The sequence below is a fragment of the Perissodus microlepis genome, chromosome 10 (assembly GCF_051167445.1).
Source record: "Perissodus microlepis isolate ML-2025 ecotype Zambia chromosome 10, ASM5116744v1, whole genome shotgun sequence".
Lineage (NCBI taxonomy): Eukaryota > Metazoa > Chordata > Actinopteri > Cichliformes > Cichlidae > Perissodus > Perissodus microlepis.
Window position 1 is genome coordinate 2,758,738 of NC_140470.1, and position 12,569 is coordinate 2,771,306.

The following is a 12,569-nucleotide window of genomic DNA, read 5'->3' on the forward strand; positions in this document are numbered from 1 at the left end:
GATTAATGACAGCGTAACCACAAATGTATTCTGCAAACACAGAGTACAATACAGTACCGTACAAATGCGAACGTACATCTGAAACAGCTGCTTATTGGCCTCGCAGATGGGTAAACATGATGATGTCGCACAGCTAAATGAACTAAATCTTGTTTTATTGGACCAAATATAGAACGAGTCCCGTGCTGTCTGTCTGAAAATCAATTAGACTGTTTCATACCTTTCACTGTAACGTAAACGCTCTGGTGTGTGGACAGCTGTGGCTGCACCAGCACATTACACGTGTATTCTCCTTCATCCACCTCCTTCTGCACGTCAAACAGTTTCAGGGTGCCGTTGTTCTCGAAGGCCCGCTGCCGGTGGTTGTACGGCAGCAAATTGGAGTCCTTGTACCACTTGATGGAGTAGTAGGGGTAGCCAATGACACGGCAGTGGATGTACATGTCCCGCCCAGCGATGGCAGTGAGGTTTTTCATTGGTCTGATGCTGGCAGGCCCTTGAAGGACACATTGGAGAGACAACTCTCTTAAAATGATTTTGAGGTGGTTTGTGGTGTGAAAGTTAGCTTTTCTTTGTTTTGTGTGTTTTTAAGACACCACAAAGTTGTACATGCCTCGATTCACTCTGATACTGTGACATAAAAAATGAGCCAGATGTGCGTAGGGGTTACAGACTGCTCGATTAAGCGAGAAGGACCGTAAAACACAAATGAGACTACGAATCATCACAGGGTGGACCGTTCTGCTGTTCTGTTCGCGTCAAATCCTGCTTTGCCAGATTCAGGGATTGATGCATCTTTCTGTTTGAGACTGTAGTGAATATTACCTTTTGCTCCCACCTCTTTGGTGCAGGCTGTGATTGCTTCTGACAAGCATTAGAGTCGAATGTTCGCTTTCTCCACTCATGAAGCTATTATCAAAGCCATTACTCACGTTGCCGCCTTTTGTGCACACTTGTGAAAAACCAACAGAATAACCAATAGGCTTCCATAGCTCAGTGTCTATCAGGGAAATGGACTATTAGGTGTCTCTTTAAAGCACTGGAGAAGACAGTTTAACTAGGCTCTGCAGTGTACTTGGAATACAAGCGTATCCTGGGTTGCTACTCTCTTTAGCACGATTAAGGAGCCAATGACGTGAGAAGCAGTCATTACATGTTCTCCGCGTTGGCACCTGTGGAGATTTATCTTCATTGCTTGGCTGCATTTGGCATCCATGAACCCTCGCTTAAGGGCTGGAGGATTGCCCTATTTAGCCCCACAACATGCAAGACTGAGCAGCAATCAAATCCGACCAATCTGTACAAAGAAAGCAACATTCCCTCTCTGCAATAGAGAAATAATAATGTTCTGGAAAGCACGGCAAGCTTGAGCGCCCCAGTGTCACTACATGACAGCAGCAATTCAGCAAGCCATGTCCCTGCAGAATGCATATAGCAGTACAGTCAACAGTAATAACTGTCCTGATATAGAGATGGTGAAATCCAAACGCAAAAAAAACAAAAAACTGGAAAAGTGGAAAGATAACAGGAAAAGCATCTTCTGGGCGTCTTGCTCTATTCTGAGGAGAAACAGAGCCAAGCTACGCTATCAGATTTAAAAGTATGTGAAAAGCTAGAAACACGACAGCATAATAAAACCCCTTTCATCACGTGCGCTTTTAAAGTAGCCAATCAGAAATGCGTCAAAACAGAGTGACTCAAGGCATGTCGATGTGTATATGTGATGGTGTGTTGGAAGAGTTGATCTGACAAGCACCTCTTACGTTTATTCGCGCCTGGTAGGAAACGGTCCCAGCTGAGTTGTTGCAGATGCAGCGGTACACTCCTCCATCGGGGACTTGAGTCTGGCTGATGTTCAGATGACTCACCACGTGGCCCTCGGCATTGGTGTAGTAGGAGATGCGATGGCGGCTGTCCCGTACCACGGGCTCATCGTCCAGAGTCCACGTTACCCGCGGCTCTGGCGTGCCCTTCACTGTGCACGACAATGACACAAACTCGTTGACGTTGTAGACCTTCTCGCTGAACGAAGCCAGAATTTTGGGGGTGCCATCTGCACAGAGGGAGAAAATTCACACAGTGATGTATATTTTGTTGTTCCCCTCATAAGGGATGCATGTCAATTCATATCTGATGCTTTTGAATGAGAATCCTGTCCAAATCTGCACTTTTAGTGGAAAACATGCACGTCTCCAGTATAAAAAGCAGTGTCAGAATGAGGAGCAGATTAATCCAGCTCCTCTCTGGCTCCACAGCATTATTGATTATCAATATTCCCCTTATAGTACCCTGGTTATGGGAGACACTGCAGCAGCAACCAGCTCATGTACAGCTCAAGGCTTTTCAGAAAATCTTATAAAAAAGGGCTGGGCCCTGTAGGATTGAGCTTCACACAGCACAGTCTGGACTTGCATATGCATAGATACACACAATTGCTGTGCACACAAAACCAAAATGGTGCACACGCACTGCTCCCACCCACACGTCTCACTGTGAATTCTGACCTTCCAGTATGACTTGAACAAAGTCCTGGGCAGACATCTTGCCATGTCTGGCAAAGCACTGATAGGCTCCTCCATCACTCTTGGCCATGCCAGCCATGACCAGGTTCTCTCTGTTTTGGCCTGTCATGCGGACACTGTTACTGGGGTAGATGAGTTCTCCGTTGCGATACCAGGACAGCTGATACTCCTCGGAGCCCGTTACACCGCAGGACAGTGAAACCTGGCTTCCCACGCTGCCTTTCACCTTCCGCGGACTCACCACGACCTTGAGGGGCTCTGTAGTTTAGTGGAGGTACCAAGTTATCATCATTAGATAGATGATAAAAGGTAAACAAAAAAATGCTTCATGCTTCACACTTAAAAAGCGAAAGAATCTGCCTCTTTTGATTCATTGCTCCATAATAAAAAAAAACTCCACAGCCTTACTTAGCACCATCACAAGGACACTGACCTTTTACCTGCAGCCTGCCAACCACCTCGGCATTGCCGTAGCCATTCCACACCTCACACACATACGTCCCTGTGTCACTGGGCTGGGCTCTCTCTATGAGCAGGCCTGTCACACTCTGTTTGAAGCGCGAGTCTGTCTCCAGCGGTCGGTTGTCCTTCAGCCAGCGGTATTTGGGTACAGGGTGACCAGAGGCCTTGCAAGGGAGCTCCACTCGATGAGATGCCATCACCTCGCGACGCTCAAAGCTATCCAGGATGTGGGGTGCAGAATTGGTCGGATCTGCACGGGAGACAGATTAAAGTTACCTGTTTGTGCAAAGAGTTCAAGTTTAAAAAGGGTTAAATGCAGCACAAGGAGTTAAAAAAAAGTGTTTAATCGTGAACTCATGAGTAGCCAAAGGAAGAGAATGGTACAACCCTGCCTATCTTGTGAATGAATGTCTTACAAACTAAAAATACTGCATCAATACTCTGAAATCTGCAGTGTCTCTTTAAATGGTTTTGGAAAGGAGGGTATTTTTCTATCCTGAAGTCCTCCCCCAAACTGGGAGAGTTCTCATGGCCTTTACTGCCTGTCACCCACTCTTTAGTTCAAGGGTTTTTATCCTGTCACCCTCCGTTTAATTCAACTGACCAACATGGTTTTTTTTTACAAGCTCACATTTATTTCCATATGGTCCTCTCACATGCAGTCAGTGTTTCTGAAGGCACACTAAATCAACAGCAAACCCTATCTTACTGTGTCATGGTGATTCCTGTCCTTGTGTCTGATTACTTGTCTTGTGTCATTTTATCCAACAGTGTGTGGTATCACCAGCTGGTATTTGCAACACATTAACCATATTATTCTAAACTGAAATCAAGGCAACAGACTGGGACATTTTTAGAGGGTTTACCTGCTGTTACTGACATATGCTGGGGCCGATGTGAATGCCATTATGAAACTTTTATCAGATCAAACACACTGCAGTATTAAAACTCACACACTGATTACCTAAAGCTTTAAATATGAAACTTGGAAAAAAAATCCAGCTGTTGGTTGTTGTTATGCAAACAGCTGTGTAGTGTAAATTTGACTCTTTGGCCATCTGTTTAACGCAGAAAAACACACTGTTGGTTGTTTTGGCATGATTTCAATTAGCCTGTGTCAGGTAAAGGGCTTAAACCTGCATTCTTTCTTTCTAATGGTCTGACAGATACCAACAACAGTATAAGCTGTCATTGGTATCTTGGTATCTCCCATCACTGTAACAGTAAAAACAGTGAAATCAGCAAAAACTTCATATTACCCACAGTGTTTTTATGAATCATCTTCAAACTTCACAACAATATACTAGGCCTTAGGGGACACGATTACCCAGGTTGGCTAAGCATTTGACTTTGACCTTCAGAGTCAAAGTTAACTTTGAAAAAAAAAAACCCCAAAACAATCATATGAAAGGGAGAGAAAGCTGTTAAACACCATTTTTATTTTTTCAGTACGATGCCTTACGTCTCAGGTTTTTTCAGCTTAAATAAGCCAAAGATTTCAGCCGATTCTGCTCCAGTCATATGGGTAAAGATAATAAAATACACTATTTTAGTATGTAGTGCTTCAAGGTCATAGGTAGGCCACGAAAAATGTTTCATTTGGATAATCTTCAAACATTAAAGCAATATATTAGACCTTGGGGGACATAAGCACTTTCTTTGTTTGACCTCTTTAAAACATTATTTTTTCCAATACAACCTTATATGACACAATGATACAGAAAGATGAATATACTACACAAGATGCCCATATTAACAATGCTGACATCGGTATAAAACATTGCAGGAAGTTGTGCTTTCCGAGTGTTCGTTTTTATAAGAATACATTTGGTTGTATCAAGTCCAGGAAAACTTTCATGACCTATGACCTCAGTAAACATGCTGGTGAAGAGTTTAATTTTGCGGTTGCTAGTTCTGAGTCACTACTTTCAAGCCTTATTGAAAACATACTGATGTGCATTTTGTATATTACAGGTAGAGTCAAAAAACAACGAGCAACCTAGTCATTGGACAGAGAGCGTGCAGTATCGTTTCGTGTCTCAGTGCGATTACTCCAAATCAATCTGATTTACAAACACAAAGATGCAGATGGTAAAAACGCTCATCTTAACGTTTCACAATGAAACCAACCAATATATATGCATATAATACATAATACAACTCTGTCGTTTTTTGCACCGTGAAACAAGTGACCATTCAACCCAGAAGTACAGCTTAATGCTAATATATATCAAGCTACAGAACTTCCTATTCATTCTAATTGTGGTATCTCCCTCTCACCTGACACAATGAGGCGGGCACTATTGCTCTGTCGGGTTTCTCCGGTGTACTGATGCCGTGTCATACACCTGTAGTTGTACAGCCCGTCTTCCATTTGCACATCCAGAATATACAGGGCTCCCGTGGATGTGATGAGAAACCGTTGCACTGGAAATGAAAAGATAAATAAAACATATTAGGTGACGTTACCTACATATAAAGAAAGCAAAGCAACATCTTCAGTGAACACCAGTAAACTACATGTGGGCCAGTTAGTACCAAACACGTCACTTTCATGTGACCTGTAAGTATAGCCTGTGGTCAGTCAGCGTGATGTTAAACATTCCGGAAAATCTATCTGTGGTTTGCTTGTTCACTAGACAGCAAAGTGCAGACTCTCCTCAGAACGCATTAATCTCAACTGAGCTTTACTGTTTGCAGCAACAAGACTTTAATCAAAATACTTATCAAGAAAAATCACTAGATAGAATTAAACCACAGTTTTTTTATGTTTAGTCAATAAGTTTTTTTTAACTGTCTCAAAAACTGTTCATGAAACTACAGGATCAGTTGCCTCGGGGTTTCCATCACAAGCGACGGTTAACATTTTGTACCAAACACAGCGCAGCAGTAATAGGTGTCAGTAGAGAAAGCATGCTGCGTGTATTCATTTTTGTGCGCTGGAATAACCACCTTACACATTCAAAAAGAATGAAATAAAGAAAAGCCAATATTGAAGTCTCTAAGCAAATATTTGCAAGTCAAGTGAGGAACGCAGCTCTGTGTGATTGTAGTCACCAAACATCTGCTGCAGCCCATTTAGCTCAGCTAAATCAGCTCTGAGGCGCAGTGACAAGGCTGTGTTTTGTATAGCGGTGTAACACAGCTCGTTATCATGTAGCTCATCGCTCTCTTCCCTCTCTCTCAGGGGAAACGCTCTGTCTTTCTCTCTTTCTCACTCAGGTTTTTGCTCTTTTTTTCTGATCCAGACTAAAGCACGGGGAGCCGGGGATCACAGAGTGCTTTGATAAGGCATGGACGTGCAGGTCGGATGTGCTAATATCATGCTAATGTAATGCTAATTTGTGTGAACACATGGAAGTAGAGAGAGGTAGTCAGTGTTTCTGAGGAGCGATGTGTTCTGTAGCCGGTGGCTATCGGGGTATTTCATGTCACAGATGATGGAAGAGCCTATCTGGTTTGGGCATCAAATAGGGCCGCCGTACGGTGGGGGATTCTGGCAGTATTGCTAGATATAATAATGCATGCTTTATGGGATGTTGAATCTTCTCATTTAGTCTTGTCATGACACATTAACACAGGTTTATCCTGCTGGCAGAGGCCTTTGCATTGAGCGTGCCTAAAATGATGGGAAAAGGTGTGAAGGTCTTAAGACAATCTCTGAAATGGCTCAAAAATAAAAATAAAAAAACCCTCAAATTATGGCAAATATTAGGAAAATGACACATTGTCCCTACTACTGCCTACATTTATGTAGAAGCAAAAAACACCCAAAACATTTATCATAATTTAGAAATAAATGATTGGTACCGAAGACAGAGGTGTTGCAATAAGAAAGGTGTGAATGTGAGTACAGAGGGGAGAAAACAGAGAAAGAAAATGGGGAATACACAGGGGAGGGTGGCCAAGATGCTATTGTGAGCAAATGTTGACCTAGATAGAAAAAAGAGACCAGGGCATTGATATCCTGAAGAAGTCTTTTCCTTGCTTGTGGTTGAGCTACTCAACCAGTGATACAACGAGAGACACTGGATCCATGTGTGTGTGTGTGCATGTGTAGTCCTTAGTTACTTAAGCATGGAAACAAGCCACAACACATCATCAAATTAAAATGTTGCCAGCTGCAAATGCAGTTGCTTTTTAGGAATGAAATCATTCAGAGAAAGCAAAGGAAAATTAGGTGTAGGCTATGTCTTCTGCAGTCCCTCTCTCCTGCTTTCCTTCTTTCCCCCTGCAACTTTTCTGGCATCAAAAGCTGACAGCCTTATGAATGAGAGGAGCTTTCATTAGAACAGACTGCCTGTCACTATGACAAAAGGCTAGGAAAGGGGAGTACATGCTTTAAATGCACGTGGAAAGAGACACATACACACATGTACATGGGTTTGTGTGAGCATTTATCGTCTTTAAACTATCTTTGGGTTATTTGTGAATTTCTCAGAATACAATCTGTCTTATTTAACAGATCACATACCTCTATACTCTATACTGTGTGTGCCTCATATTGGAAACACTGCAAATGTCACTATTACAGTGAAGGAATATAAATTAAAGAACAGTTAAGATGAGAGGATACGCGCATCTGTCTGCTACCCAGACATTATCATTGGACTTGTGAAACCTTATAGTATGTCACAGTATTCAATTAGAAATACAATACATGTATTATTCTGACAGATAGCCACTGCAGTGCAAACCAGCCCTGTCTTAAATATTTGGAGTCAGTTTCTCCTGCACACCACTCCCTAGGTGCTGTCTTCAGTACATCTGCAAAATTATCTTGCAGCCTGATACATCTCCAGGACTCTCCTGCAGATATATCCCTGATATCCAGCATCACCCAGGCGAGGCATCGGGTCATACAGCTCACAGTTCTATAAGGGAAATTATTCCTCTGTAGGACAGATGAATAAACATGGATGAGGAAAACAGATAATAGTACTAAGTTAATGTGGCATTTTCATTTTTAATGGGCAACATCAGCCCTGTTGTGTTTTCAGCTTCTCATCTGAGAATTGCGTTTGACACCTAATTCTGACTGAATGCACTAATTAGCCAAACATAAACCACACAGCTTTCTCTTCACTGTACATCATTATCAAGCTTTTGAACATAAATCTTTTTACACTGCTACATTTGAAACTTAAACTCTTTCTATCTTTTAGAAACAGAGGTAGAGCATTCATGCACATCATGAAGTCCTGTGCAGCTGATCTCAGTGCTGGCCCACATCAGCCGATTGTTCAGCTGATACCCAAATGTCCAACAGGGGCCACTATTTAAGTTGCTCTAGCTTGCCCAACGTTGCTGCAAATCTGGAACTCACCTCCAACAATATCTAACTTAATCTTAACTTGATCTATCTCGTATTTGTTCTCAGTAACACCTGTTCTGCTTTGTACTCTGATCCTGTTGTTGCTCTCGTCAACTCTGGCTTTCTATTCATCCACATGGAAGAACATGAAGGGGTGCTTTCCTCACCTTATGTTTTCAACATTTGGGACTCAGTATGGAAACTGGAGAGAAAACTTTTGTTATTAAGCTTTACATGCTCATCTCCATTTTGGAGGAAACAGAGGTGGCAGTCTGCTCTGTCCCTGTAACATCTGTCCACATCAAAGATGTCAAATGACACAGCAGCTGATGGATCAGACCAGGATGTTCAATGCAGCTTCTCTCTGTCTGTCCTGAAACATCATTTCTCTCTGGCTGACTCTGACTCAACAGCCTGTACACTCAAGAGGCTGATAACTGTTCTACAAGGAAAGTCCTTCGTTTATGACATTCAAACACCGAAACAGGATGCCTGTTTTAGCCTGTTGTACAGTCATCACACAACCTCACAAACGTCACAAGATATGTCTCCGATTAAATCACAGGGCCACATTCGACACAGAGTCCTGCACTGTGGAGCAAGCACAGAGTTAGAAACATCAGGTGATGTTTCTCTCTGAAGTGGCCATAAAAAACACACTTTACAGCTGTTTATATGGAAGGGGTGTGCTGCATATAAAGTACTGCAGATGGAAACTATCTGACTGTAGTATTTCTGTATTCTGAATCTTCCAACACTTCTTAGTATTTTTTCAGCAGTAGGTAAATTAATGCGTATTAGGCATATATTTAGACTACTGGAAAGAAACAGAAGGTGGTGGCGGCTGGATTTTATTTAAATTACAAGAACTCTTCAGAGTCAGTGCGATAACTGATAGTGCTCTCGATTCTTTGTTAGCGCGTTCTCACTCTCAACAACAGAATATAGTGCTCAACACAGAGCTGGAGGCCTCTATTAGCATATGTGCATGTCCTTATAACCTGAGACCATTTGAGTGTACGCTTATACTGCAGTTATCTCATATCATACTGGCTTGTGCATATATTAAACTCTTTATGAGCATGTGCTTGTGAGTATACATGTTTCTATGCATGTCTACATGCAAGGGAGTCCTAATGTGTTTAAGCTGTGTACAGCTGCAAGGAGGAATGGTCAATAATAATGATCGGAGGTGCGCCGCTATTCCTTTCTCCTCTGAGTTCAGTCTAATGCATACTAACACCATCTAGTAGACAGCCTTTCCTGTTCTGTCCACATCTGCGTTTATTAGTTTATATTCCAAAACTATGGCTTCACTTCACCCCAGGTGGCTTCCACAAATATCAGCCATTTCCTCTTCCCTTCGTCACCCCGTTCAGCTGCTTTGGCATCATCAGTGGCACAAACACAAGCCCTTTTCTGTGGCTGCAGACTCATTAGCTTCAATCAATCCTCTTATAAGCCACAGTGAGCCTGTAAGGAGACTATTTGTTCACTCAGACTGGTAGCTTTTGCAGTATCAATGAAACTTAAATTGCTTGTGGGACATAATAGAAACAGCCAGAATTATATTCCTATTACAATGCAAGTGTCACACTTTTCACCAAGGAGAGTTTGCCCTGGGTCAGAGATGTCACCGCTGAACACAGGTTAGTGTGTGCCAGGGACTAAGAATAAAGGATTTGTGATGAGCTGGAATACAATGACACATGGTGACATAGCTAAGCATTCACATCTACTGAGTGACCTGCCCCAAAACATACACTTAAAACTGTGAGTTGGCCTGGCTATTTCAGTCATTTCCTCCAGCCATCCATCGGTTTTCTGCCACTGATCTGCAGTCATGACGCAGTGGTAGTCTAAGCAGAGAAGCCCAGACCTCCCTATCCCCAGTCAGCTCCTCCAGCTCATCCGAGAAACACTGAGGAGTTCACAGGGCAGGAGAGATGGGAGAGATGGGAAATGCAATTTCTCCAGCATGCCATGCTTTCCACTAGAACATGCCTCGCTCTCACCCAGGAAGCGCCCTTATCCGATTTGCCTCAGCTGACTTGTTTTGAAGGAATAGCAACTGAACTCCTCACCTTATCACTAAGGCATATCCATATTTCATTTCTGCTGCTCATATGGGTAGTCTCATTCTTTCACCACAACCCAGAACTCATGACCATGATGGGAATTCTTTGCAGCTAATAATCATGGCTTCAAACCTTTAGTACTAATTCTAATTCCTGCTGGTTCACAGTCAGCTGCACACTGCTCAAGTGTGAGCTCAAGGTCACCACCTGATTAAGGCAATAGAGCCACATCATCTGCAAAGAGCAGAGATGAGATTCTTACAGCACTGAGCTACACCTGAAATTCTGTGCATACAATTCTAAACAAATTTGGTGACAAAGGGAGCCTTGGTGTAGTTCAACACCAACCCGGAACAAGCCCGACTTATGGCTCTGTATAACGCCAGCTCTCACTGGACTTGATTAGCTATCACTGGGAATGTACAAGGACCGAATGGCCCATAGCAAAGGAGCAGATACCCCATGCTCTGCTCCCAAAGCACTTCTTGCAGGATCTCCTGAGTGACATGGTTAAATGCCTTCTAAAAGTCCATAAAGCAAAAATAGACTGGTTGAGTAAATTCTCACGTATTCCACGACCAGGATGAAAACAGCATCGTTCCTTCAGAATCCAAGGTTCGGCTAATGGACAGACTCTCCTGAGTAGTGTGACTCCCCTATAATTAGAGCACACCCTCTGGTTCGCCTCCTTAAAGATGGGAATCACAACCACAGTCTGCCAATCCAGAGGCACCTCCCAAGGTCTCCATACGACGTTGCAGAAGTATGCCACCAAAGACAGGAACTAAGAGTGCATCCCATCCACCAAGGAGCTGCTCAGTGACCTTAATGATAGTAATGACTGAGTTACCCATCCTTCACAGACTCTGCTTTGCCTACACAAGGCCTATCAGTGGGATTAAGGAGACCTTCAAACTATTCCTTCAACCACCTGATTATCCAACTAAAGTTTTGTTACATGGCCTTATCAAAATGCCAGTTTCTGCTTCAGCTCCTGCCAGACCTGCACTCTGCTCTGTGACTGCACCTGTTAGCCGCCTAGCTGCCTCCAGTTCAATATTATATAATTAAGACATGACTGGGGAAAATTTCAGAGATAGAGAGATCAAGGGGGAAAGCGCACCTCTGGGATACAAGCACTCCCTGTCATCTAAAATGACTTACAAATTAGCTTACAGCTATGTGCTTCCAGTGAAGAAGAAAACTTTCATATGCTAATTCAGATCATGGCTAGGCAGAGCAATTATCAAAAAAGTGGCAGCGTTGTCTGTCTGACAGATCTCCGCAGGAACCCCGGCCTCTTTTCTCTGTTTCTTACCGAGCCTTTCTCTGATCAAATATACTGCTCTAAAAACAGATAGTGGGATAGTAATGTGAAGATACTGTGACACTAAAAATGAGTGCAAATATAAAGCTAGCAGGGACTTTGTGACATCTGTTTATACAGTTGTAGACCAGATTTTTGCAAATCTGTAAAAATAAATGGAATAAAAAGATATTAAATGAAGCTGCACTACAACTTTTTTTAACAGAAAAATATAGGTTCATTTTCTTTCTCCATGACCTTGAAAATCTCAACCTGTGCTCCTTTGACTCCTCTGAAGAACTCTGAGTCATCTGTCCTGATCAACACCCACAGCCTGAACACCACTGATGGGAAAGCAACCAAGTCAGCTAAACAATGCAGATAAAAATTGCTTCCTCATCACTCTGCTGGCAGTGTCCCCAGTGGGCAACTGTCTTGGAGTGTATTAGTGAGTGGAATGTGGTCTCCGGAGACAGCCGAGCCCTACAGTGTCACCGTAACCTTGGCCACTCAAAGTCACACAGCCTGATTTAAAATAAATAAATAAAAAGATAAGCCAGGCTTGTTACACAGCTGAAGACTAACCAAAGGTGAACAAACTCTTTCAGTTAGGATGCAACATTTGGAAGTGTGGAGGATTGAAATGAAACAAAAGCAGACACAAGACTGACTCTGTGTTTGAGACAATATCACTACTGCAATGGTGACTGCAGATTTGCATTTTCCATAGAAAAACTATGGCATGGCGTGCATGCACCCTCTGTTCAACAAAACTACAATTTTCACAAAAACAATGTTGTGTTAATGTATGTGAATGTACAGGAATCATCACAAAGGCCCCTTTAAACTATAATTACTTTTAAATAAAAAACACTTGTCTTTTAATA

At 42.6% G+C, this 12,569-nt stretch overlaps 1 protein-coding gene across 3 annotated transcripts in view; it reads right to left on the bottom strand.

The window, feature by feature from the left end:
* Positions 1 to 12,569, bottom strand: part of dscama (Down syndrome cell adhesion molecule a) — a 104,915-nt gene that overhangs the window by 34,171 nt on the left and 58,175 nt on the right. For all 3 annotated transcript variants that reach the window (XM_084941480.1, XM_084941478.1, XM_084941479.1), the window contains exons 4-8: positions 5,265 to 5,411; positions 2,956 to 3,234; positions 2,505 to 2,780; positions 1,757 to 2,053; positions 221 to 496 (exon numbers count right to left, since the gene is read on the bottom strand). In XM_084941480.1, the coding sequence (XP_084797606.1) occupies positions 221 to 496; positions 1,757 to 2,053; positions 2,505 to 2,780; positions 2,956 to 3,234; positions 5,265 to 5,411 (1,275 nt within the window). The remainder of the gene's footprint in view (positions 1 to 220; positions 497 to 1,756; positions 2,054 to 2,504; positions 2,781 to 2,955; positions 3,235 to 5,264; positions 5,412 to 12,569) is intronic.